Consider the following 25,270-nt stretch of genomic DNA (forward strand, 5'->3'; position numbering starts at 1 on the left):
CCCCTGACGCGAGCCCTGCAGCGGCCCCAGGTGCAGGGCAGCGCGACTGGCTTGATAAAGCATGGTGGAGAGACGCGCTTGCCCGGATTGGGAACGCTACTGTCAACACAACAATCAAATTTCCCCACCAGCTTGTGCACCCGAAGCCGACCTTCAGGCTTCTGCTGGACCTCAATTTTCCACTCTCCGCCAGTCTACAACTCGTCTTTTGGGCCAACTGTCGCCTCTTCAATCTGCTTACTTACTTCACCCTTTGACCGAACTCACTTGCGTCTTTTGAAATCGACATCAAGATGCGTGAAATTATCAGCTTGAACGGTACGTCGCGGAACGGAGCCGAGGCGCCTGGTTTTGTTTCTGTCTCCAGTTGGCACGCGCGTTCCTCCGGCCCTCACCGCACCCGGTGATGTCTTGGATACCGCATCACAAGGATGCATCATCGCTTGCTCAACCACCTCGACTTGGTGTGACGATTAATTAGTGCTGACTTTACCCGTGCTCCAGTCGGCCAGGCCGGTTGCCAAATCGCCAACTCGTGCTGGGAGGTATGTTTATTCTGCTGACGGGCGGGGGTTCATCACCCCCTCGTGTAGAGTTGGACAACACAAGGTGCTGCGGTCAAGTTCGGTGTTTCGACGATACTGATTCGCTATATAGCTTTACTGCCTTGAGCACGGCATCCAGGTGCGTTAACTATTGCCCCGTCTCTCGCTCCCCATCTTGGTTCCCCATCCTGACCGCTACTTTCAGCCCGACGGCTACCTCACTGAGGAGCGCAAGGCCGCCGACCCGGACCATGGCTTCAGTACTTTCTTCTCTGAGACCGGTAAGTGGTTTTTCTCTCTCCCGTGTCCTCGACGTATATAAGACGTAACGGCTGACGAGAATAACCAACAGGCAACGGCAAGTATGTGCCGCGGACGATCTACTGCGATCTCGAGCCCAACGTCGTCGACGAGGTCCGCACCGGCCCCTACCGCGGCCTCTTCCATCCCGAGCACATGATCACCGGAAAGGAGGATGCCTCCAACAACTATGCCCGTGGCCACTACACGGTCGGCAAGGAGCTGATCGACCAGGTGCTCGACAAGGTCCGCCGGGTTGCCGACAACTGCAGCGGGCTCCAGGGCTTCCTGGTCTTCCACTCGTTCGGCGGTGGCACCGGATCGGGCTTTGGTGCTCTGCTCATGGAGCGTCTCTCGGTGGACTACGGCAAGAAGAGCAAGCTCGAGTTCTGCGTCTACCCTGCTCCCCAAACCGCCACTTCCGTGGTCGAGCCTTACAACTCGATCCTTACCACCCATACCACCCTCGAGCATGCCGACTGCTCCTTCATGGTGGACAACGAGGCCATCTACGACATCTGCCGCCGCAACCTCGGCCTCGAGCGTCCCAACTTTGAGAATCTCAACCGTCTGATTGCTCAGGGTATGTTGTCTAGGGCTCGGCCGCGACTCTCTTCCCAAGCAGAAGCTGACCTGGCTTAGTTGTCTCGTCCATTACCGCTTCGCTCCGTTTCGACGGCTCCCTCAACGTCGACTTGAACGAGTTCCAGACCAACCTGGTCCCTTACCCGCGCATCCACTTCCCGCTCGTTGCCTACGCTCCCGTCATCTCGGCTGCCAAGGCGGCCCACGAGGCCAACTCGGTCCAGGAGATGACCATGTCCTGCTTCGAGCCCAACAACCAGATGGTCAAGTGCGACCCCCGCCACGGCAAGTACATGGCTACTTGCCTGCTGTATCGTGGCGACGTCGTCCCCAACGACGCCCACGCCGCCGTGGCGACGCTCAAGACCAAGCGGACCATCCAGTTTGTCGACTGGTGCCCGACTGGCTTCAAGCTCGGTATCTGCTACCAGCCTCCCCACCAGGTGCCCAACGGCGACCTTGCCAAGGTCAACCGCGCTGTGTATGTTTATCCCTACCTGCTCCGTCCGAAGCCCATCGCTAACCTGATCTCAGCTGCATGCTCTCCAACACCACCGCCATCGCCGAGGCTTGGTCCGCCCTCTCTTCCAAGTTCGATCTCATGTATTCGAAGCGCGCCTTCGTCCACTGGTATGTCGGCGAAGGTATGGAAGAGGGCGAGTTCTCGGAGGCTCGCGAGGATCTTGCGGCTCTGGAGCGCGACTACGAGGAGGTTGCTGCCGACTCGATGGAGGGCGAGGAGCTTGAGGCCGAGTACTAAGCCAGCCTACGCTAGCTTGGTGATGGTTTTCTTAACAACAGGCCGTTTATTAATAAACCCTTTGACTTGGGAACCGTTGGAAGTGGTCCCTTATAATATGGGCATTCTTGGCAATCGCGGGCCCGTGATCTCTTCTGTTAGACGGAAAGTGTAGTTCAATTTTAATCAAGGACCAAAAGTATCCGGGTACACCGCTGCCACCATTTCCATCAATGCTTGGGATGTCTCCTCCCGAAGATCCCGGGGGGCCAACGAGCCGTCTTCTGCTGCCCTCCTGGCTTGCTGTGGCAAATTTTACATCGTATTCCTTTACGTACGCCTATGCTAGGCTCCCGACATTGTTCAACTACGACCACTGCTGCGTAATGAAAGGTATCACGACGACCAACGACGCTGTCGTTGTGTTTGCAGCTGTGACTGCAAGTCGCCGTTGGCTGCAGGTCTTGCAGCTCATCATGTGTGGGGGTCCTGGTTGGGTTTCCAGGGTCCAATCAGCGACTCAGGTGGCGCCAAGCGCCCTCCCTGAACCCACACGCGGACTCTGCCGCTCGCTGTTTGGTTCTTTCCCTGGAGCCCAAGGGAGCTAAGGAGTTGCGATCCCCAGCCTCGACTTGGTTCGCTAAGTTGTGAACTCTCCCCCCCACCTGCCTCGACTCAGATGCGTATGCGTTCGCTTCCTTTAAGACTGTTCCGCTGCGAGGTCTCTCATCAGCGCATGTAACGGCTCGTCAGCTACCGGACTTTGGGTCAATCTCAGCTCCGCGACGGGTTTAATTTGACGGACTACTTCGTAGTCGCATTTTGTTCCGAGCCATCGATCCCAGCCTTCGCATCGCACAGAGCGCAGAGGCACAACTTAACGATCGGGAAGGTGTAGCTCGCGCTCACCATGGCTTCAGAAGGGTCGGTCGATGCGGGTATGCCGAATATTCATCTTTCTTTCTCCCCCCTTTCCTTTTCCCCCCCCTTTCATCGGAAAGCTGTTCATGACCCCACGACCCCCACGACGGGTTCACGGCGTGGCAGAGGCTCCGGAATAAGCAGCAATAGCTAACTGACCTACGATCCAGGGGCGCCCAACCTCAACCTCACCCCGGAGGAGAAGCGCGTGTACGGGCAACTATTTCGACAGGCCGATGCCGATAACGTGGGTGTCATAACCGGCGAGGTAGCTGTTAAGTTTTTCGAGAAGACGAGGTTGGACTCGAGGGTGCTGGGAGAGGTTAGTCTTGTCCACCATACACGCACACACACACACACACACACACCCCACCGAGAGATGCTGGGTTTCGAGCTAGGAGAGCTGACAGTTATTGTTTTCTTCGTCTTGTTCCAGATATGGCAAATCGCAGACAAGGAGAACCGGGGCTTTCTCACACCCGCCGGTTTCGGCATGGTCCTGCGACTTATTGGGCATGCGCAGGCAGGCCGCGAGCCGACTCCCGAGTTGGCTTTCCAAGTCGGTCCCCTGCCAAAATTCGAGGGCATCACGACAACTCCCGCCCCGCCGCCGCCTCCGCCGCCTGCGCTGCAGGCCCAAGGGACCGGCGCTCCCGGACCGATCCGGATCCCGCCCCTGACTCCCGAGAAAGTGGCGCAATACGCTAGTTTGTTCGAGCGCCAGAATCTCCAAAATGGCAACATGCTCCCGGGCGAGGCGGCAAAACAGATTTTTGAGAAGTCGGGTCTTCCGAACGATGTCCTGGGACGCATCTGGATGCTCGCGGATACCGAACAGCGCGGCGCCCTGGTGCAGACCGAGTTCGTCATCGCTATGCACCTCCTCACATCCATCAAGACTGGCGCGCTACGCGGCCTACCCAACATTCTCCCGGCTGCCCTTTACGAGGCTGCTACTCGCCGCGCCCCCGTCGGTGCTGGCATTCCCAGGCAACAGTCTCCATCGACCACTACACCGCCCATGTCGGCCGTCCCGCGGCAGCTCAGCGGGCAAGGGCCGCTGACACAAATGCGGACGGGAAGCCCCCTCGGGCGTCCGCCGTTAGGACCGCAGACGACAGGAGAATGGCTAATCTCGCCGGCGGACAAGGCCAGGTTTGACCAGCTCTACGATGAATTGGACAGGGGAAAGAGGGGTTATATCACGGGCGAGGAGGCCGTGCCCTTCTTCAGCCAGTCGAACCTCTCCGAGGACATCCTCGCCCAGATCTGGGACCTCGCAGATATCAACTCTGAGGGGCGCCTCTCAAGGGACGAGTTTGCCGTCGCCATGTACCTTATCAGGCAGCAAAGGACCAAGTCAGCACCGCTTCCCGCTACCCTGCCTGCGAACCTTGTTCCGCCCAGCATGCGGGCCCAGCAAGCTCGCCCGCCGGCAGCTGCTTCGGCGTTCGAGCCCCCGCCGCGGCCGCAGCCCCCGCAGCCGAAACCATCTGCATTGGACGACCTGTTCGGTTTGGACGACATCCACCCTCCTGCGCCGGCCCAGGTCCCGGCCGGCACGGGCGGTTCTGCCGGCGATCCCTTTGCGGCGAGTGCCAGCCCTCAAGCTCCATCCTCGCCTTCGAGACCCTCACCTTCCACGTCGACCTTCAAGCCATTCGTTCCCTCGTCCTCGTTTGGGCGCGGCCTCGCTACGCAGATAACCGGCGGATCCAATAGCTCAGCCACGGCGAAGCCTGCCAATGTTGAGGATGATCTCTTGGGCGACACCGAGCCTGACGTCAGCAAGAACATTAACAACGAGTCTACCGAGCTCGCGAACTTGTCGAACCAGATCGGCTCCCTGACCAAGCAGGTGCAGGATGTGCAGGCTCAACGCACGGCCACCCAGAATGAGCTGAGCCAGTCCAGCGCGCAGAAGAAGAACTTTGAGCAACGGCTCAGCCAGCTCCGCGCCATGTACGAGAAGGAGGCGCAGGACGTCCGCGCTCTGGAAACGCAGCTCACGACTTCCAAGAACGAGACTAAGAAGCTGCAGGCTGAGTACGCCATGGTCGATGCTACCTATCAGGAATTGCAGAACCAGCACCGCCAGCTCCTTAGCGCGCTGCAGGCGGACCAGCAGGAGAACGCGACTCTTAAGGAGAAGATCCGGATGATGAACGCCGAGATTGCCCAGCTGAAGCCTCAGATCGAGAAGCTCAAGTCCGAGGCTCGCCAGCAGAAGGGCCTCGTTGCGATCAACAAGAAACAGCTGGCTACCACCGAGGGCGAGCGGGACAAGCTGAAGAACGAAGCCGAGGAACTTACGAAGAGCAACGAGGAGCTAGCCCGCCAGATTAGCGCCAACAGCTCGTCGCCGTCTGCTCAGGTCTCCAGTCCGGCCCTGTCCACTGCGAGCGCTAACAACCCTTTCTTTAGGCGGACCGGCAGCACTGACCTAACCACCACCTTCTCCCCGCCGATTCGATCATTCACCGACAAGGCCTTTGACGACGTCTTTGGCCCCGGTCCGGGCAGCCAGGCTGGCACGCCGCCCCCTCCTGCGGCTGCCGCCATGTTCAAGCAGAACACGGGCACCTCAGCCGGCAGTGTCGGCTCGTTTGCCACTCCGGCTTCAACCAGCCCCAATGCGGGCCGTCAGCAGGCCGCCGCCGCCGCCGAGCCGGCAACGCTGGCCGAGACGGGGCGGAGCAACTCTAGCTTCCCTCAGTTTGCTGATGCTGCCGAGTCCCTGAGCACGTCGCGCCAGGTTTCGCCGCCGCTGAGCCGTACCGAGACGAATCAGGAGGCAACGGCGGCGTCCCCGGAGCCATCGCAGACCGGGCACAATCCTGCCTCGGGCTCCGGCTCCAGGCCCGCATCCCCCGCATCTGCCGCCGAGGTCAAGCCTTCATTTGGATCCATTTCGGAGGAGTCGAACAAGGCTCCCGCAGCTGGCAAGGAGGCCGATCCGTTCGCTGTCGACCAGGACAAGGCCAAGGAGGACTTCGAATCGGCGTTTGCTAGCTTTAAGCAGGCCCGGGCGGCGGCCGCTTCGAGCTCTGACACGGCAAAGGCATTTTCCAACTTTAACACCGAGTTCCCTCCTATCTCGGAGCTGGAGCGTGACGATGACTCGGACTCGGAGAGTGAGCGGGGTGGGTTTGACGACGACTTCGCGCCGGCCTCACCGCCGGCCAAACCTGTGGAAAAGGGTGGTGAGTCGAGGGCGGCGTCGCCTGTGGTGTCCAAGGCGTCGCCTGATGCTGCCGGAGCTGGTGCGGCATCGTCTGCGTCTCCCGAGCCGGCTGCAAGGTATGCATGAGGCGTAGTTTTAGCTACCAAGTCTTTATCCAATGTACCCCTAGAATGATCCCCAACCTCTCGAAGTTAACACCTTTTACAGCGACAACGCCGTTCCCACTACTTCCTCATCCTCCAATCTCAATAACCTCAGCTCGTCCAACGTAGACGACATTTTTGGTTCCTCCGCGGCCCAGCCCGCAGCCACCGCTAGCAACGCTAGCCGCCCTACTACAGCAGCGACCACCTCCAAAGCTCCCTTTGATGACCTCGACGACGATTTTGAAGGCTTAGAGGATGCCAAAGAAGGGTCTGCCGACGACGACTTCGCCACCATCTCGCGCTCGGATTTCAACCCCGTCTTTGACAGCAGCCCGCCCCCGAGCCAGCCGAAGAGCGACTCTGCGCACGCCGGAGCACCTGGCGGTGCTACTACCTTCGGGACGGAGAGCGGCTTCGACTTTGCCTCGCTTTCCGGCACTTCCGCCGCAGGAAGTACCATCGGGCAGGCGGCTCACTCGTCTTCTTCTGGTGCGCAGGCGAAGATCCCTGGTTCTCAGCCTCAGAGCCAGACGACGGCTGAATCCCACGACTGGGATGCGCTTTTTGCGGGTCTCGACTCGGCTGCTACACCAACCGCGTCGTCGCATACCCTTGCTACGAGCGCCACGGGACAGGATGCGGCCGCAGGAACCGCGGCTGGGGCCGGGATTAAGAGCGGTGCCGCCGCAAATAAGGTGGCGGGCAACAGTAAGCAGCACGACGCCGACAACGACCACAACAACAGCAACAATGGCGGCGTCGGCGGCAGCAGCAATGACGAAGACCCCACCAAGAGGCCACCAGCGCCGGGTAGGGCGCTCACCGAGGAAGGCGAGCATGATGATCCCATCTTGAAGAACCTGACGAGCATGGGGTATTCGAGGGCGGACGCGGTGGCGGCGCTGGAGAAGTATGATTACAACCTGGAGAGGGTGAGTGTTCCTGCTGGCGCCACCAATACTTTTTTCCCTAGAGGCTCTTTTCCTTCTACTCCTTTCTCTTCCTTTGGGTCGCGTGCCGTTACGGGAGCCAGGAAAAAGGGAATGCCGGATTAGGTTCCCTTCTTTCGTGTTATGTTGATGGATGGACGGCTGACGGCTCTTTTCTTCTTGGTGATGAACTGTAGGCGGCAAACTATCTGGCCAGCCAATCTTAGGCTTCCTTAGACAGCTCCTTCTGAGGACGGCATGTCGGATAGTTGGTGCAGAAAGCATGGGGCACGGATCGGGCCCGAGCGGGTGGGTGAATCGCGGACCAAGCGAACGGAACGGTGTGTTGGCTTGTGGGTTGTGTTGATGAGTGATACCTTTCCATATCCTTACCCCCCCCCAACTTTTTTTTTTTTTTCCCAATTCTCTCTATTTTCCGACCATTTTCCTTGCTGCCTCTTTCCTTTGTCTCTTTGATTTCGTTGCCCCTTTGATGACTGGTGTAACTACCCGCTCCTTCATTCGTTAATCCTAATACTCGTTGTCTGCAATTGTTTATTGGTTGGATGTTTGATTCGGCTAAAAAGATATGTGCTGCACTGGTGCATTCAATCTGTACTCTGTCCGTGTATCATCCTGTACAAGGGCGTGGAATATCGAGCATCATTCGTTGTATGTATGACGACCGGAGCCGGCTTTTGACTTTCAACCTTGTGTCGATGTCGATTCGTGGTCAGCTTGGCCGCCAAGCTGCTACTTAGTGTACTGCATGGGGATGTGGAGCTGCTGCGGTCCGCTATCAACCCCGCGCCGAGCGGGCGGATTAGCCCCTCTACACTTTTTTTCTCTTCTCCCCACCCAGCCGTCATTCCCTTCCCAACAATATAGAAAACACATTTCGCGAAGCCGCTTCACGTTGCAGGAGCCCTCCGCATATCTCGTGATTCGCACGTCGAAGAGGACAACGAAGTCACAAAATGGCCGACGACGAGCAGCTTTCCATCTACGACGAGGTCGAGATCGAGGACATGACCTACGACGAGACCCTGCAAATCTACCACTACCCCTGCCCGTGCGGCGACCGCTTTGAGATTGCCCTGTGCGACCTCATGGATGGCCAGGATATCGGCGTGTGTCCGAGCTGCAGTTTGATGATCAGGGTCATTTTCGATGCGGTAAGTCTGACCATGCCGCGGCCATCCGAGGCGTCTCCGACCGAAAGAGAGGGGGGAGTAAAAGGACGCTGTATGTACTGATTACTGACGTACTGTTTCTAGGATAACCTGCCGAAGCCCCCTGGACAGGAGCAGAGCGGACAGGTTGCTGTTGCTGCTTAGGCGGCGTCCCGCCATGGCTCCATCCACGAGGATGTTGGTACACCAGCAGCCGTGGGATAGAGAACTCGGACGGTTCGATAGCCGCACGCAGCTTAGGGTCATTTTTGCGATGCGAGGAACAACAGGCAGGGCCCTCGGCCACATCCGGGACGAACGATGCGAGATCATGTTTCGAGACCTGCACCAGCCGAGACACCGCCTCGGTTAAATGTCGACTACCGCCTCACGGATAACCAATTCAACATTGCCCTGTATCGACGATTGGCCCAAGAGAAACCCGTACAAGAACCGGGCAAACCAAGGCTGTCCATCGCAACTGCCGCCGCAACACCTTGATTCGGACTCGACCCAGCTCTCCCCCCCCCCCCTCTCCCTTCGGCTCCTATCTCAAAACAGCGCCATGCCCAGCGCGCACGCGATAATAGCCAATCCTGCCGCCGAATCCTGCACACCAAGCGCGTTGCCGCCCGCCACCGGGACGACGGTAGTTGTGGTGGCCGTCGTGGAAGCTGCGGTAGTCCACTGATTAGCCTCTGCTGCTATGATCCAGGAGTGTTGCGGAGAACGCGGCAGGAAGCAGCTTTGAAAGGGCAACCGCGGTGGCGCTGAGGGCAAAAAAAAGATAAACTCACTCGGCGTAGGCGAAGTGGTAAACGCCGACTGGGTCACGGTGATGGTCGTCGTGCCAGTGCTCGTGACGGTCGAGAGCGGCGTGGGAATGGTGGCTACCGCGGTTACCGTGGTGGTCACCGTGTTTGTCATCTGGGCGGCTGTGAGCTCTGTGAGGGTTACAAAGACCGGGAGGACGTGCGAGAGATGCATGATGACGGCGGGGTTTCGTCAAGTTAGAAATGGACAGCTAAGAAGTCGAAAAGGCCGACGGGTTCTGACTTTGCAGGGTAGAAGTGTGCCTTGGAAGAAATTGTATTTTGGAAAAGAAGAGAAGCGAGGGTATGGAAGGAAATATTCTGAGCTACTTCTCGTTGGGGATAAGGGCTTAGAGTTTGCATGGTCCAACTCAAAACGATGAAGTGTTCGGAGGTGCTCTCCATCAAAAGATCGTTGAGCTCATAGTAGCATAATCGAGTAAGAGTCAGAGACAAACGACTTTCCCTTACGGTGCCCGTCTCCGAAGACGAGGGAGGGTACCGAATGGCTCGAGTCCGGTAGCTGACGTCTGTCAAAGAGTTCTGTGCTCCCGTACCAGGATCAAGCAGTCTCGACCAGAAAGACGTTTGGAGAGGACCGGGTCAGAGGGCACCATGACTTCAAGCCGACGTGTTATCCGGACGGATTACCACACAGACTCCGAGCGACGGGGCCACCCACTCTTGACAGTGCCATGCCCCGGGCTCGAGTCGATTACAACCCGCTGAACAATCAATGAACTCGCAATGAAGTCTATTGTTCCGTTTCGACTCGTCTTACGCTCCGTTTCGACTCGTCCGTACATCCGCTATCTAGATTGCTCGCCGCACATGACCAAGACATGCAAAGCTCTAGCTTGCCGCGCTGTGTATGTACAATACGTACCACTGATCGGTAGTACCGCCCGGCTTAGCCTACCTGCCTACCTGCCTAGACGTTCTCGAAGTGGAAACTCGGCTGCCCAGGCAGAGCAGACTCGGCGACGGGCGCCTTGATCTCGACCTCGGCGCCGTTGTTGGTCAGGTCCTTGCCCTTCTTGCTGCCCTCTTCGACCGCCAGGATCTGGACGCTCTCCAACCCGGCAGTCCGCTTCAAGCCGGGAACCATCGCCTATAGAAAACGCAGTCAGTACGTGAAACATGGCAGCAACAACAACAACAACAACAACAACAAAAACAAAAACTCGCCAAATGGAATGGGGCAAGAAACATACCAGCAGCGTCTTGACCTCATCAAAGGCGAGCTTGCGCTCGAGCACGGTCTCGGCCGGCTCTCCGTCCCTCAGCCGCTTCTTGAGGGCCTGCACAAACGGCATGGCCTTCTTCATCTCGCCCATCTTGGCGATGCGGCCGTTCAGCTCCTTGTCCTCGATCTTCTGCGTGTTGGCGACCGGGTCCCACACCTCCTTCAGCAGCTCAATGTACTTGGCCTGCCATGAGGGGAAGGCGGTGGCCATGAAGATGGTCAGCTTCTTGGGCTTCTTGGGATCGAAGTCGCTCTGGCGGCCCTTGGCCATCTTCTTGAGCTGCGCTGCCTCGGCCGAGTTGACGTTGGAGGAAGTCTGGCGCACATACTCGCGCGCCGCGGTGAGGGCCGGGTTGGCGGGGGGCACCTCGGGCCACAAGGCGTACTGGATCGACTTCTTCTCGCCCAAGATCTCGAGCCAGATGTACTCGGGCCAATGTGGCGCAATGGGCGTGAGGATGAGGGCTTGAAGCCGGATGTACTTGAGGACGAGGTCCCTGTGGAGCGGGATGCCAGCAGCGTTGCAAGCCTCGCGGTACATGTCACGGGCGTTGAGGAAGTCGTAGTGAGCGGCCTTGAGAGCGAGCTTGTAAGATGTCTCCTCGTAGTGCTTCTTGGCCTCGTGCACCAGCGCGTTCATCTCGTTATCGAACAGGATATCCTGGAAGTCGTTGAGCGGGCCGGTCCGGAGTTTGTCATCCTTGATGACCTCCTCGATCCACTCCTTGTTGGTGTAGAGGCGCAAAATGGTGTTGTCGGCGACGTCTTCGACGAAGTTGGAGTCCGAAATCCCATCGCCGGCATCGGCAAGGGCGACGCGGGCAGCATCCGCACCGTATTTCCTCACGACGTCATCCAGCGTCATGAAGTTGCCGGTCGATTTGCTCATCTTCTCGCCGTTCAACTGGAGATGGCCATTGGCACGGACGGAGCGGGGCCAATACTCGCGCGGGAAGAGGGCTAGACGGGTTAGCGCCTATAACCAAAAGAGCCGGCGGGTTTAACGATGGGGAAAGAAAACTCACCAATGTGGTTGTACAGCCAGAAGGTGAGGTGGTTCGGAATAAGGTCCTTGCCGCTGACCCGAACGTCGAGCGGGTAGAAGTACTCGAAGTCTCTCCTCATGCCCTCCAGGGTCTCCTTCGGGATGCCCGACTTGGCGATGAGATCGTCTGACAGCTGTGTCCGGCAAAAGATGTAGTCCCAGACCTCGTCAATCATTTGCTCGGGCTTGATGTTACCCTTGCCCCTATGAGCGAGTTAGCGCAGTCCCTGGAAAGGCAAGGCCGCGAGGGTGACTTACTTATCCCGACCAAACAGATCCGTGTGCAACCATGGAACAATCGTGTAGTAGCTGATCGTGTTAATAGTCGCTGCAACTTAGATTTAACCCCTGAATCACTTACGCCATGTAAATGGTCGAGTCGCTAATAATCAATTGTCAGCAATCAATTTAGAGCTTTAGGCTTTCCCGTAGCTTGCTCTCACCTCAGACTCTCCACGAGGAAGTTGTGGTCCCACGGGAGCTTAGAACCAAGGCCATATGTGCGAGCGCAGGCCCATTGCCTCAGCCAGTTGAGCACGCCCTTGAAGGCGTGCTGGGTGTCGGGCGAGTAGGTCTCGAGACCCTTTCCGTCCTTGTTCTCGACATACTCGTACGCCTGCTTGCGCCAACTCTCCTCGCCGTAGTCGAGATACCACTGGTCGAGGAGGGCGACGGTGCTATGGCGAGGTTAGCAACAGCCTTTGTCCGATAGACGGTTTCTGCTTCAGACCCACCATTCGTCGCCAGATCTCGACACCACCTTGTTCTCGGGCTCCGAGTACGCAAACGCATCGCCGTTCTTGATGAGCTGCTCCCTGACCTTTGGCTTGGCAACCTCGACCCTCTCGCCCTTGAAGTCGCCGACCTTCATGACACCCTGATAGAAGCCCTCCTTGTAGGCGAGCTCCTTGGCCTCCTGGAGCTGCTTGGCATCCTTGGGGGAGTTGATCTTGAGCTTCTTGACCAAGTGGGGAGCGAGCAGGTCAGACGTCGGGGTCTGGATGATGGGGATGATCTCGAGCTCGGCCCACTCCTTCTTGATGCCGTAGAAATCGGCCTTCTTGGCGAGCTCGGTGACCATGGCGTAGTCGTCCGGCGAATCAGATGGGACGGACGTCACAACGCCGGTGCCCTTGGTCGCCAAGACCGTGTCCATCGGAAGCACGCGGACCTGCGGGTGGAAGCTGAGCGGCGCGGTCACCAGGGTGCCGATGAGGTCGGAACCCTTGACTTCGGCAGCCTTCTCCGGCACGCCCTCCTTCTCGAAGATGCCCTGGTAGGCCATGTTCCTGGCAGCCCTCTCGGTGATGACGAAGTACTCCTTCTCGGAGGCCCTGAAGACGCCGTAGGTCAGGCTGGGGCCGACGAAGCAGCACACTTGGCCGTACATGGTCTCCGGCCTGAGGGTCGCAGGGCAGAGGTAGACGGATGCATCCTCGGGGATCTTGCCCTTGAGCGCATCGGCGGCTTTGGGCGCCCACTCTACCACCTTGAGCTTCAGGGCGGTGTACTCCTGGGGCAACACGCCTTCGCCTTCACTCCGGTCGTGGTCCATGCATGGCTGACCGTCTTTGATGGAGTAAATGGTGTACCTCTTGCCGAACTTGATCTTGTCGAGCTCCTTGAGGCGGTTCATCTGCCACCGCACGAACGCGTCGTAGTAGGGGTTCGCATCTGTCGTCACGAACTGACGACGCCAGTCAATGCGGGCACCAAAGTTGATGAGGTCCTTCTTGCACTCCGGGGGGAAGTACTTGAGCCAATACTGCGGGTCGGCAAACTTATGGACCTCCTCCAGCGGAACGCCGACCGAGTTGAGAATCTGCCACTGGTACTTGGCCTTGACCGTCTTCGCGGCGGCCTTGCCCTTCTTGGCATTGAACTTGGTCAGATCCTCCTTGGCTCCCTTCTGCGAAGCCGGCGCCTCCTCCACCTCTTCGTCCTCCTCCTTGTAGCGCTCGAAGTTCTTGCCGAACATCTCGACCTCCTTGACCAGCTTGTCGGCAGAGGCCTTGATGGGCAGGCCGGTGCAGTGGTAGCCGAGGGGGAAGAGGGCACGCTTGCCCTGCATCCGGAGGAAGCCGGTGTGGAACTCGATCTTGCTGACACTGAAGGCATGGCCGGCGTGCAGACGACCGTTCATGTAAGGGTAGGCGATGGTGCCGAAGAACTTGGGAAACTTCTCGCGCAGCTCGTCGGCGCTGATGGAGCCGAGCGGGTACTCGTCAATCGAGGGGGCGTCGACCTCGAAGACGCCATCCTCTTGCCACTTGGCCTGGTACTTCTTCTCGATCGCGATGAGACTGTCGCGCTTCTCGGTGCCCTTGAGCTCCTTGGTCTTGGAGACGGCGAGCTCGGCCATGGCCTTGGGCAGCGTCGTGTCGGCCATGATTGCGCGGAACTCGGGCGTTGCTGTGCTTCTGCTGTACCGGGCTTTCGAACCCTCGAGATTGGCTGATCTGTCTCACTCCTCACACCGGCGAGGGAGGCTGCAATCGGGCCGGTGTCGCGTGGTTCCAGTTCAAGTGAAGGCCAGGTCGGGAAATTTTGAGCGACTCCGCCGGTTCTCTGACAAGGACTCGGAGGGGCAACGCGGGGTGGTCCCGGCCTGAATATCCGTGGGGTAAAATTTTGTGGCGTTCAGCCGACACCAGCCACACGACTGCCACACGACTGGGTACTACCTAACTAATTGCCAAGTACTAGTTACTGTAATCCGTACTGTGTAGTCCGTAGTAATAAAGGCCCATTCATTTTCTCGTGCCCCGATCACTCGGTTACTGGGTCAGCGGTTCTCAACAGCCAGCAACAACTCACAGCGCAAAAACCCCCCGTAACGCGTGTTCCCCCGCTGCCCTCACGCCGCCATGTTTCCCACACTTGTGCGGCGACTGGCACAGGCTGCCAAGCCGCAGCTGAACGCGGCGGCCGCACATCCCGAGTACAAGTACAAACTCAAAAAGGTGTGGCCGCCCGACATCCAGAGCATGACGCCGCAACAGCAGCTGCGCTTCGAGAAAAAGTACAAGCGAAGGTTAAAGCTCGCCACGGCCCGACCACGGTGGGACAAGTTTGTACGATTGGCCCAGCTATTCACAACAACATGTAAGGTGGCCGTAACTTCCCGTCAAGAGTTCTTGGATAATTGACTCCTGTCTGCCTAGTCGTCCTAGCATACGCCGTGCTCTTCATGGACTGGAAAGACATCCCCACCCCGTTTGACTCGGTGAGATCTCTTTCTTATTTTCCCAGGCCCGCTTCCAGTATTTGTCTAACCTTCTGTCAAGATTCGCGAGAGGTTCTTCAGTTTCTTCGGCGTCTTTACCGAAGACGCGAGAAAGCTCACCATGAAGAACCAGCCTCCCGCTGCACCGTCGTCTTCTGGGCCGACGACTAAGCAGTAATCTCATCATGGTGCGGCTTCGGCAGCCGCGTCTCCCCTCCACCTTGTATCATAGACTGTTCCACCATCTGGAGTTTGGCGTTGGATACCCGGCAACCAATGGCGCGGCGCTTGGCCGCAATGAAATGCAGAGTGCCAGTCTCGGCCTGACAACCCCCCCCCCCCCCCCATTCCGCCTCTGCCGTGACTTGCCGACGAGATCCCGTCTCGCTGTTCGCTGTCAATTCCACACGCCGGAACTCCGGACCTTCAAATTCCCTCCGCCCGGCTCTCTCTCTCTCCCCCCTTCCTTCTTTCACCTTCCATGCCAGACCATTCCCCCCATCCCCAGTCCTGCGCCCAGGCTGCCGCCCAACCCGCCTCCCGCCCGCGACTCGTTCACCGGCCGCTTCGCCACCGTGCCCTGGGCGCGGACGCCCGCCACGATGCGCTCCAGGTTGGTCTCGATGACGACGCCGCCGACGATCATCTCCCCCAGGGTGGCGTGGAGCGTCTCGTAGTTGAAGATGAGGTCGAGCTCGCACACGTTCTCGAACAGTCGGTCCAGGGCCTCGACGTAGACCTGGATCAGGTCGATCAGGGCGAGGGGCGACTCGGTCGACGTCGAGATGATGATGAAGTAGAGCGTCGCGTAGTTGCGGTAGGTGACGAGCGAGGGCACGTCGTTCTGCTCCTGCGCCGACGAGGACGTGCTGCTGGTGGACGAGGCCGCGAGCAGCGGCGGCAGCGGGAGGAAGTTGCAGGAGCCCGGGGCCCGGTTCGAGACGAGCGTGAAGATCTCGGAGATGAGGCGCTGCTGGATCGACGTGTCCTGTTGTTGACCAAAAAGGAAGGTTAATTTAAACCTATGACATTCAATTTGTAGAGAGTTATCGAAAATATAAATAAATAAATAAATAAAAAGGATGACTCGGGGTGGCGGGACGGACAAGTTGGGTGTAGAACTTGGTTAGGCGCGGCTGGCCTTGGCCATTGAATACTAGGAAGGCGTTGATCATGTTTCGAGAGCGGTTCTGGGGGTGAGTGTTGTGGTAGGTTGTGGTGTTCGACCCGCGTCGTCGTCGTCGTCGTCGTCGTCGTGGCTCCCTGGGGCGGAGAGTAACGAGCCCAGCGCAATCCCAGATCTCGAAAACGTTCTTGATCCAGAATGACTTGCAATAGCTGAGGGGCATGAAATGACGTGCGGCAGGCAGGCACGCTAAACCCAAAGCTTGTAACTATGTGGTTCGTGCGGTACCGATCGGCCATGCGTGATTGGTCAAGCATGTCTGGGGTCACCTCTGCCTGCCGGCGATTGACAATTGTGTGGGGCCGCCGAGCTCTGATCCGAACCGCACGGAGCTTCACTTTGTTCAACCGGCACCTGCGGTACCCGTCACCATCCAAGCAAACGGTCATCAGTTAGGAATCGGCGAAGCTTGCTTTTGCCGGGGGTTGTTTTAAAGCAACCATCAAGTGCGCCATAAACGATTCCCGATTTCAGCGAACCCAACCGCCGATTTGCGCTTCGTTTCAAGCCAAGCAGTTCCTTGAACATGGCGCGCTCAACTGCTTCGAAGCTTGCCCGAGTCGCCTGCCGAGGCCTGCAGAGCACGCGCACAGCACGCACAGCGCTTCCGAGCATCTCGGCGGCGCCATCGCTTTTGCGCGATGCGCCTAAGCCGGCCGGTCCTCTCACAGCTCGTCGGCCTATCTCGAGCAGTTCCGGCCTCAATGGCATCACGCCAGACGACAAACCGGCCAAGCGCGTCGACACCCCGCCTGTTGCGAGAACGCCGGCCAACATCAGCTTTAGCGAGTACCACAATATCGCGGACGAGTACCTTGAGAGACTACTTACCCGCCTGGAAGAGCTACAAGACGAGCGGGAGGACGTCGACGTCGAGTTCTCGGTAAGATAGGCGAACTCTCCCTTTCATGCGTCCGCGCCCACGCTAACAACACATCGATCAGTCCGGCGTCCTGACCCTCTCTCTCGGCCCCGATGTCGGCACCTACGTCATCAACAAACAGCCGCCCAACAAGCAGATCTGGTTGTCGTCGCCCAAGACGGGCCCGAAGCGCTACGACTACGTCGTGTTAGGGGAAGGGCAGCACGAGAAGCAGGACACGGCGACGGGCGACTGGGTGTATCTTCGGGACGGGTCCACCCTGAATGATCTCCTTAAGAACGAGATCGGTATCGACTTTAGCCTGTCGGACGCCGAGCTTGGCAGCTAGCGGCGCTAGGCGGCGATTTTGATCGGCTTTGTGGGATATTTTCCTTCCTCCCTTTCCTTTCGAGCGGTGTCTTAATGTTTACGAAGGTATGTTCAGCGGGTTGGTCAAAGAAATGAATGCAACAAGCCAGTGTTTTAAGCCGAGGCCGGAGTGACTCGACTGGGGTGCTAGGTTCGAGACACGGTGGGGGTACTAAGTGTATAATATCGTGCTATTCCTTGCGTATTCTGGGAATCCAGTGCTCCCCCATTCGTTCGCAGAGCTGAGTTATGTTCCAAGTTGACTGGTGCTTTGGCGCCTAAGGCGGTTTGTGTTTGCCCTTCTCACGCCAGGTTTGCCTGAATTTTCAGATCTCAATGGGAAGGCGAGGAGCTGAATGCACTTGGTTGGCGCTAGAACCGAGTGCACTGGGGGTATTCCGTATCCGTATCAGCGTACAGGTGTTAGGCACAACAGCTGCCCGACTGGACCCTCGATTGTCACAAGACGCGGCAACACACCGACAACGCGTCTTATCACCCGCAATTGCTTCACGCCGCGCCAGCCTCATCTTACCAAATCCTACTCTGCTTCCCTCTAGCTACTGTTAGATCGAGATCATTGACCCCCTCGGTGAAATGGATGAAGGGGGTGTCAGCACCGCTTCCGAGAAGTCTGAAGCGCCTGTCTTCCCTCCTCCGCCTAAGTCTCACCCTCCGCCGGACTTCGCTCCTCCTCCCAGCGTCGATCCTCCGCCGGATGCCAACCATTTGACGACCCTCGCTTTTCCACCAAACTTTACTCTTCCGCCCGTCTTTGGTTCCCCGCCGCCAAAGAATTGGCGATCTCCGGACCGTCTCGTACTCGGACCCCACCCGTACGGCTCGGAACGAGAATCGACGACACTGGTACGCGGCCCCCGGCTTGCACGTTCTCAAGAGGACGCTAATTGCGCTTGCATAGCAACTTCGGTTTCGAACCCGTTTCTTTCGTGCTACCGCGACCCCTATCGATGGCGTGCATAATAACGGGATGCTTCTCCGCTTGCCGCCGTCAAAGTTGCAAACGCTGCTCAGAGTGGTACTCTGCCGTCTCCTATCCTTCGTACAGAACTGGTATGAATGGCTCTTCCCTGAAATAGCGCTTTCGCATTTTCAAAATATTCTAGGACGACGTCAATCTCGATTTCCACCTTGTTGGAGACAGGATCATGATGGTCGACCTGGAGAGAAAAGGAGATTGGAATCGACGGCACGGTTAAATAGCTCGCTGGTCTCTACGAGGATACCCAGTATTGCTTTTAGGAGGATGTTCTTATCAAGATTGATAAACAGAATTCATGACACTCCAGGGCTGAGAACCGACGCGGAGAGATGAAGCATTACGGAGTGGCCCGAGGACGGCATGGACCGTACTGTTTCCTTTCGCCACTTCCATGAGGTCTCCCCCCCTCCCCCCTCCCCTTTTTGCCGCACCGTCTCTCCCTCTTTGGCAAGGGATGGCTGCGTCCGCGGCTCGACTGGCGCAACGAATGTAAGTAGAGCCAATGAACTTTAATTAGCAGACTACCTTGGATTCCGTGTCCAAATATTTTCCATATGGAGAAAAAAATGGCCACGTGCGCTAACAAGTTTCTAAGTCGGTTAATATGTCTTGATTATTACACTCAATCTCGGGTGTGTGACACGAGGTTGGTGGTATTTGGTTAAAAGTTGGCCGTCACACCGGGCTGAATGGCCTCGAGCTTCGCCTTGAGGTCGGCCCACAGGCGGTCCTGCAGGTCCGGATTCCGGGTGACGACGTCGGACGGCTGGACGATCCTGGCGTCCTCGAGGTACTGGCCGTGCGACTCGGGCCCCTGCAGGCCGGCGTGGAGCAGCGTCCAGCTGCCGCGCTCGGTCGACCTGGCCAGCAGGGCCTTCTGGACGGCGAAGGCGACCCTCTGCATGCCCTTGGCCTCGCGCGACAGGCCCGAGTGGCAGAAGCCGGGGCTGACGAGGTTGATGGTGACGGGGTACGCGTCCGCCGGGTGCTCCTTGGCGATGCTGCGGACGGCGAAGATGCCCAGCAGCTTGGAGATGGGGTACTGCTCGAACCAGTGCCGCCCGCCCGCGTAGCCCTGGTCGTTGAGGGCGGCGAGCACGTCGGGCTCGTTCCTCTGGGGGAACGCGGTGTGCCGGTGGGCCCCGGAGCTCGTGACGACGAGGGTCGGGCGGACGCGGAACCGGGCGGCGGTGGCCTTGAGCTTGGGCAGGACGAGCGCGACGAGCAGGAAGGTGGAGAGGTAGTTGACCGTGACGCTGCTCTCGTTGCCCTCGGCCAGGGCGAACACCATGCGGGCGACGCCGGCGTTGGCGTGGAAGATGTCGACGCGGTCCAGCTCGGCGTCGACGCGGGCGGCGAAGGCCTTGACGCTGGCGTAGCTCGCCATGTCGACCTCCCACACCTCGATCGAGACCCCCTCGGCGGCGGTGGTCTGGATGTCCCGCTTGGCCTCCTCGCCCTTGTCGACGTGGCGGACGGCCAGGATCAGCCGGCTCGCGCCCAGGCGTGCGTAGTGGCGGGCGGCTTCCCTGCCCAGGCCGGTGTTGCTGCCGGTGATGACGATGGTCCGGCCGGCGTAGCTGTCCCTGGGGTAGGGCAGCCTCCAGGTTTCGATAAGCTGGCTGCGTAGGAAGCCCAAGTCCATGGTGGCAAGCGCTCTGGTCAAAGAGAATGATTGATTATTACTGAATTATTAATAATTAACTGCTAGTTACCTAGGTATTAAACACATAAAGTCTCGATTTACACATCCGGGATCCATCCCCTTATTATACTTGTATGTCTTCCTCCTCCCCGGCTTGACCAGCGGCTGCTGACGTGTAATTAAGAGCCGCGGCTCTGGGGTACGCTACGAGCACGGGTTACCTAGGTGCCAGAGCTAGAGGGCGGAAAGGCGCCGTTCGCCGTTACCGTATCCCAAGTCCCGGAGCGAAGGCGGCGTAACCCCGGAAATCCCGAAATCCGGTCCGTGTTCCAACACCGCTCCTAACGAGTGGGGCTAACCCGTTTAGGAAAATGCTCTCTGGTTGGTCAGTTCTGTCGTTGGGTAAATACCTGGAATCATAATATCGCCACAACGTAACAGCATCGAGAGGATAGTCGTAAATGATACGGCGGGACTCAAGAGCTGCTAGGCTTATCACTCCGTAATTACCGTGGTATGCTGATTATGGCAATGCCCCCAACCCGAGTTCGTCCGTTAGCTCCGTACCGACTCAGCCGGATTCGCCTCGAGCACTTTGACGGATCCAGTACTTAATTACCTTTTTAGGAAACTACTCTCCCACTGGCTCGAGAAGAACAGGATCAAGGGAAAGGATGCCTCCTCACGAGGGGTGACGAGTGTCACTGTGGACCTCGATGGAATCGAAAGCCAAGGGGGTCCGTGATGCAAGTGAGGAAAGAAATAATTAACGAGAAAAAAAAAGAACAAAAAAATCAAGTATGAGAACAAGACTGACGCCTCCCCCCTTTTCAGTTGCCTGTCCAGGTAGCCCACTGTAATACAGGATAAGGATCTAGTATAATCTACAAGTCTTGATTACGCAACCAAAGTCAACTTCTGTATAACTATTCATACGTTAGCTACAATGTAATTACGGCGGCACCGACATGCTGCTCCCAGCCAGCGGCGCCCTGGCAAGCTAGGCCCGCGACCTGCCCTTGTTGGCCACTCCGGAGCTCTGCGCAGGAAAGGTACGTCGTCTCGGGCGCCAACGTCGGACTGGGCTTCGAGGCAGCCAAGCACCTGGCCCGTATCGGGGTGCGGCGCGACATCCTGGGCGTGCGCACACTCGTCAAGGGGCGCGCGGTCAAGTTGGCCATCGACAGGCCCGCGGGCATGGCGAGCACAAATAATAAGAGCCATGTCGACCATGAGGAGGAGGAGGAGGAGGAGGAGGAGGAGGGAGAAAAGGACCCGGTGGTGCAGGTGTGGCCGCTCGAAATGGCCCAGCCCGCCAGCGTGCGCGCGTTTGCGAGGCGCGCCTTTTTTTTTTTTTGTTTGCCCCCGCAGCATCTAACTAACGGTATTGACACGTCCCAGGCCTGACGTCCCCGATTGGCTCAAGAACGAGAGACGGGGATGCAGAAGCATACCTGGGAGGTAATTGCCATGGAGCTGGAAGCCATTGAGCCTGGCTGCGTGGGCAAGGTCAGCTCGGGACTTGATTGACTGTCGGTTCTCCCCCCCCCCCCCCCCCCCTTTTTTTATTTGTGATTTTTTTTTTATTTTTCACTTCTTTTTGTGTTTCTATTTTATATTTTCTCTTACCTAGGATGGATGCTTGCGAACGAGTACATCGCGGGTAGCAATTATAACATCCTTCTCATCTTAGTCGCACTCCTCCCACACACCTCTCCCAATGCGCCCTCGCCCTCCTTTCATGCAGCGGCTCGATCCAAGGCAGCCCGGCCGCGAGGATCTGACCTCGCACACGTTCCCAGCCCGTGTCACTACTGCCACCACCACCACCACTACCACCGCTCGGTCCAAGCCCCAGGGCAGCCGCGAGCTCCCTCGTCTCGGCCACCAGCCACTCCTCCTCCTCCTCCTCCTCGGCAGCGAACACGCCCGCGGACACGCAGACGAGCAGGACCCACAGCGCGATCTCGGCCGGCGCCGTCCTCGTCGCTGCTGCCGCCTCCCACGACACCTCCCTCGCCAGCGCGGCCAGCCACGGGACCGGGAACCGGTTCTCGCCGCCGCCGGTCGTCCAGAAGAAGCTGCCCACGAAGGCGGCCAGCCCGGCGCAGAGGGCCCGCTGGATCGGGTCGGTGGCCGTCCTGCTGCTGCTGCTGCTGCTGCTGCCGTTGTTGTTGGCATGTGCACCTTCGTCATTCGTCGGGTTGGTGCTGGTGGCGGGGTTAATAAATCGTTTTCGTTGATGCTCCTCCTCCGCCTCCTCCGCCCCCGCGCGCGGGAGCAAGGGGGTCTGGAGGAGGTGGAGGGAGGAGGCGACGGCCTGGACACGGTATCCCAGCAGGATGAAGGTGTCGTGCACGGAGGCACTGCTCAGTCTGCAGGTTGTCGCTGTTGTCGTCATCGTCGTTGTCGTCGTTGCTGCTGCCGCTGCTGTGCCAGGAGGATCATGGGAGGCTGTTACCGAGGCGGCGGCGGCGGCGGTGACGGCAGCGGTGAGGAGGCGGGCGATCTGGGTGGCGTCGCGGAGGAGGAGGTTGAGGAGGAAGAGAGAGTTGGAATAGCAGGATCTTGCGGTGTCGTCGAGGAAGACCGAAGTCCGGGGCGGCGTGAGGGCGTTGACGGACAGGAGCGGTTCGACTTGGTCCAGAGCGAAGTGGGTGGGCGTGCCGAGGTGGAGGGAGCATTCAATGTCGGATCTGTGGTTTGGGAAAAAAAAATGTGGGTTGATAAATGAATAATAGATAGGTAGGCAAATCATTAGATATGGGGCAATACGGAGACCGCAGAGGGAAACGAGAAACCTACCTGAATACCTTGCGGGCCAGGGCGGACTTGCTCCTGGTCAAGGCGGCGAGACCACCGCGCAGCTGGATCATGCGCTCCAGCCCAGTAAGGTGCACGAGTCCGCGGTGATAGTCACCCTGCTGACGCTCGTACAAGCCCAGGACCATGACGGCAGTCAAGTTCTCATTCGAGGCCGCGTCTTCCCTCGAGAGCCGACTGTTGATCAGACGGAGGGCGCGGCAGAGGTGGCGCGTCCGGGAGCTTGACAGGTCTTGGGGGCACCGGCAGTGGTACGGAGGCGGGAAAGTACGGGTCCTGTTAGATAGGTATACGGCGACCGCTCCGTGGAAGTCTGGAGACTCGGGGGTAAGGGAAGTTATCACTTATGTTGAGCATTGAGCAGAACACAGACCCCATGTCGTTGTTCTCGGTTTAGAGAACAGCTTCTTTTACTTACAAGCTTCGTCAAAGAAAATGGGTTCGACCCATTTAGACCGGGGCTCCGAGCTGTAGTCGAGGGCTCGATCCAGTTCGGGAGCGTGTCGGATCCCAATCAAAAAAGAGACGACTCCAAGTTGTACAAAAAGAAGAGAACACAAATCAGCTACACGGCCTTTCCAGTCACGTAATTAATTAATTAATCAAAGAAAAAAATAAAGCTCATGAACTTACCCGATTGGATCAGGGCGGGTCCCTCGTATCCGGGGGCATGGCGATGCAAGTAGGCTGGGAGCGGACTGATGGCCGAATGGGGAGACCCAAGGTCGACGACGGGCGAGCGCGAGACAGGAGTGTTAACACAGCTAATACCGCCAACACTGCTGCTACCATTGCTATCCGCGGGCGGCTGGCAATCATGGGGGCCTGCGCTCTGTGGCAGTCGGGCATGGACCGGGAATGGCCTCACCGTCGCCATATTTGCAAATGCAGCTCTCCGGGACGGCCTCGAGAGCTTTCTCCCCGCGTTGCGGCCCTCGGCTGCTCGTCTCCGGATCCGCCGTCTTGTCGCTCCGTCAATGGAGCTGTTGTCGACAAACTCGAACTGCATCTTGCCGCGCTTCCCGCATCAATGATTCGATTTGGTAGTAACTGATCGATGACAGATGTTTTGGTTTTTCGGCTTTCGATGGATTCGTAGGGTTAAGTTAATTGTTAGGTGAGGTGGTTAAGGTCAGGTCAATTAATCAAAAAAACGCGTATTTTGCATGTATATTTACAGAGTAACTAATTAATTACTCTGTACTTATCCGGGAGCAATATTCATCTTGTGTAGGGCAGCAACGACCGCGAGGAAGGCGGGGTCCGGGGATAATTAAGTAATTAGCGGCGTTATCCTGTTGCCATCGAATGCTAAGAACGTCTGCTGTGCCACAGCCACCTTGCCAGAGCTCGACTCTTGGAAAACACAAGACTTGCCTACACTACTACGTACACCTCTCTCTCTTAATGGCTAAGTACCAAGTGACTACATGTTGACATGAGAACATCAGATCCCACTTGCCGACTTTTAGCTTCAAATTAAGAGTTTGCAAAGTGCCTATCATACCAGCGCGCAGCGGTCAATGAATCCTACGAATCAACGAGGCACCCTAGGCACCTAGTGTAAGGTTTGTCGTGTAATTACTAACTATATGTAGATACGGAGTACGTCTGATTACCGTTGCATTACTCCACACAGCGTACGGAAGACTCAATTGGCTCTGAATGTAAGCAGGTTTGATTAACCCTGGCCTTGTGACTTTACTCGCATTTACAAGGCCTATTCTACCCTGCATAAATGGTGAATAAAATGTACAAGGGCCGAGTTATGCACGGATTTGTGCAGATTCTCGCACCTTTGTGCCATTTGTGCATAGTTATGCAGCGAATACCGCTTCAAACCGGCACTGGGGATTCCGGAGCCTCAGCGTAGCATTCGGCCCCGCAGGTTGCCCTCCGGAGCTACAATGGTCCAATCACCAAAAACACCACAGTTGCACCGTCGGACCCATGTGAGGTCAAGAGAGGATGGGTGAGTTGTCAAAGGTGCCGTACTCCGTACACTGCTGCGTATGGATGGGATTACCTTTGCCCAAAAGCGGCCGGGAAGTGGGCGCCATGGGTAGCGGCCAAAGGGGGAGGAAAAGCATCCAAGTCTGGTGCGCGGAGTATGGCAGGGGTGCTCCGAGACCTTGAGGGCGAGGGATCTACGTAGGTATAGATATATATATATATATATATATATATATATATCAAAAGCAAAAGCCGTCCCAAGTTCTAGGTTTCTTCCTGCTCTCCCAAGGGGGCTCGTGACCAGCTTCATCCCTTCTCTTCTTCGCCCTTCTGCCTGTTTTTGAATTCCACTCCCTCTCCTGCAGCGGTCTAGCACCACGGGGCACCAAGCCTAAGGGTTATTATTATAGTTACTCGCTACGCTATCCTCCATGGCCGACCACAGCCCTCCTCCCTCTTCGGCGGTCCCGTCCGGGCCATCCGGCCCGTTAGGGGGCTTCGGCTTCCCAATCTCGGGCCCTGCCGCCACGCTCGGCGCCCTACCGGCTTCGGTACCGTATCCTTACCTGCTAGCCGCCG

At 57.8% G+C, this 25,270-nt stretch overlaps 12 protein-coding genes across 12 annotated transcripts; 6 read left to right on the top strand and 6 right to left on the bottom strand.

Moving 5' to 3' along the window:
- The first annotated feature begins 148 nt into the window (after positions 1-148).
- Positions 149-2,492, top strand: P884DRAFT_218056 (Tubulin/FtsZ, GTPase domain-containing protein). Its single transcript, XM_069439369.1, has 7 exons — positions 149-318; positions 505-545; positions 658-684; positions 751-826; positions 898-1,428; positions 1,488-1,911; positions 1,965-2,492. Exons 1-7 carry the CDS (start codon positions 294-296, stop codon positions 2,188-2,190), a joined length of 1,350 nt encoding a protein of 449 aa, XP_069299923.1. The 5' UTR covers positions 149-293; the 3' UTR covers positions 2,191-2,492.
- A 587-nt stretch (positions 2,493-3,079) lies between these two features.
- P884DRAFT_297364 (uncharacterized protein) lies at positions 3,080-7,576 on the top strand (the record flags this gene model as incomplete). Its single annotated transcript, XM_069444510.1, has 5 exons — positions 3,080-3,107; positions 3,261-3,412; positions 3,527-6,390; positions 6,482-7,352; positions 7,547-7,576. The coding sequence occupies 5 exons, from the start codon at positions 3,080-3,082 to the stop codon at positions 7,574-7,576; spliced, it is 3,945 nt and encodes a 1,314-aa protein (XP_069299924.1).
- A 750-nt stretch (positions 7,577-8,326) lies between these two features.
- On the top strand, positions 8,327-8,686 carry P884DRAFT_297365 (uncharacterized protein; the record flags this gene model as incomplete). The annotated part of the gene is made up of 2 exons (XM_069444511.1): positions 8,327-8,524; positions 8,627-8,686. 2 exons carry the CDS (start codon positions 8,327-8,329, stop codon positions 8,684-8,686), a joined length of 258 nt encoding a protein of 85 aa, XP_069299925.1.
- Positions 8,687-9,040: 354 nt separating this feature from the next.
- P884DRAFT_290034 (uncharacterized protein) lies at positions 9,041-9,508 on the bottom strand (the record flags this gene model as incomplete). The annotated part of the gene is made up of 2 exons (XM_069444035.1): positions 9,041-9,195; positions 9,319-9,508. Coding segments are annotated over 2 exons (317 nt in total), but the record flags the coding sequence as incomplete, so codon positions are not given.
- A 756-nt stretch (positions 9,509-10,264) lies between these two features.
- Positions 10,265-14,013, bottom strand: P884DRAFT_297367 (uncharacterized protein; the record flags this gene model as incomplete). The annotated part of the gene is made up of 7 exons (XM_069444512.1): positions 10,265-10,444; positions 10,548-11,539; positions 11,605-11,828; positions 11,883-11,933; positions 11,986-12,006; positions 12,068-12,301; positions 12,359-14,013. The coding sequence occupies 7 exons, from the start codon at positions 14,011-14,013 to the stop codon at positions 10,265-10,267; spliced, it is 3,357 nt and encodes a 1,118-aa protein (XP_069299927.1).
- A 478-nt stretch (positions 14,014-14,491) lies between these two features.
- On the top strand, positions 14,492-14,986 carry P884DRAFT_159382 (uncharacterized protein; the record flags this gene model as incomplete). Its single annotated transcript, XM_069437260.1, has 3 exons — positions 14,492-14,729; positions 14,789-14,850; positions 14,912-14,986. Coding segments are annotated over 3 exons (375 nt in total), but the record flags the coding sequence as incomplete, so codon positions are not given.
- Positions 14,987-15,322: 336 nt separating this feature from the next.
- P884DRAFT_327597 (AP complex, mu/sigma subunit) lies at positions 15,323-16,164 on the bottom strand (the record flags this gene model as incomplete). Its single annotated transcript, XM_069445555.1, has 2 exons — positions 15,957-16,164; positions 15,323-15,838 (listed from the first exon to the last, which is right to left on the bottom strand). The coding sequence occupies exons 1-2, from the start codon at positions 16,023-16,025 to the stop codon at positions 15,323-15,325; spliced, it is 585 nt and encodes a 194-aa protein (XP_069299929.1). The 5' UTR covers positions 16,026-16,164.
- Positions 16,165-16,388: 224 nt separating this feature from the next.
- On the top strand, positions 16,389-17,298 carry P884DRAFT_237658 (uncharacterized protein). Its single transcript, XM_069440049.1, has 2 exons — positions 16,389-16,919; positions 16,981-17,298. The coding sequence occupies exons 1-2, from the start codon at positions 16,563-16,565 to the stop codon at positions 17,245-17,247; spliced, it is 624 nt and encodes a 207-aa protein (XP_069299930.1). The 5' UTR covers positions 16,389-16,562; the 3' UTR covers positions 17,248-17,298.
- Positions 17,299-18,931: 1,633 nt separating this feature from the next.
- P884DRAFT_194011 (uncharacterized protein) lies at positions 18,932-19,915 on the bottom strand (the record flags this gene model as incomplete). The annotated part of the gene is made up of 1 exon (XM_069437796.1): positions 18,932-19,915. The coding sequence occupies one exon, from the start codon at positions 19,913-19,915 to the stop codon at positions 18,932-18,934; it is 984 nt and encodes a 327-aa protein (XP_069299931.1).
- Positions 19,916-20,875: 960 nt separating this feature from the next.
- P884DRAFT_318384 (uncharacterized protein) lies at positions 20,876-21,445 on the top strand (the record flags this gene model as incomplete). Its single annotated transcript, XM_069445337.1, has 3 exons — positions 20,876-21,139; positions 21,203-21,299; positions 21,348-21,445. Coding segments are annotated over 3 exons (459 nt in total), but the record flags the coding sequence as incomplete, so codon positions are not given.
- Positions 21,446-21,510: 65 nt separating this feature from the next.
- P884DRAFT_255951 (uncharacterized protein) lies at positions 21,511-22,763 on the bottom strand (the record flags this gene model as incomplete). Its single annotated transcript, XM_069441028.1, has 1 exon — positions 21,511-22,763. A coding segment is annotated over exon 1 (1,069 nt), but the record flags the coding sequence as incomplete, so codon positions are not given.
- Positions 22,717-23,892, bottom strand: P884DRAFT_237661 (uncharacterized protein; the record flags this gene model as incomplete). Its single annotated transcript, XM_069440050.1, has 3 exons — positions 23,372-23,892; positions 23,157-23,267; positions 22,717-23,051 (listed from the first exon to the last, which is right to left on the bottom strand). The coding sequence occupies exons 1-3, from the start codon at positions 23,745-23,747 to the stop codon at positions 22,717-22,719; spliced, it is 822 nt and encodes a 273-aa protein (XP_069299934.1). The 5' UTR covers positions 23,748-23,892.
- Positions 23,893-25,270: the final 1,378 nt, after the last annotated feature.

This window comes from Thermothelomyces heterothallicus (genome assembly GCF_042370625.1).
Source record: "Thermothelomyces heterothallicus CBS 202.75 unplaced genomic scaffold P884_scaffold_4, whole genome shotgun sequence".
In the NCBI taxonomy this organism is placed as follows: Eukaryota; Fungi; Ascomycota; class Sordariomycetes; order Sordariales; family Chaetomiaceae; genus Thermothelomyces; species Thermothelomyces heterothallicus.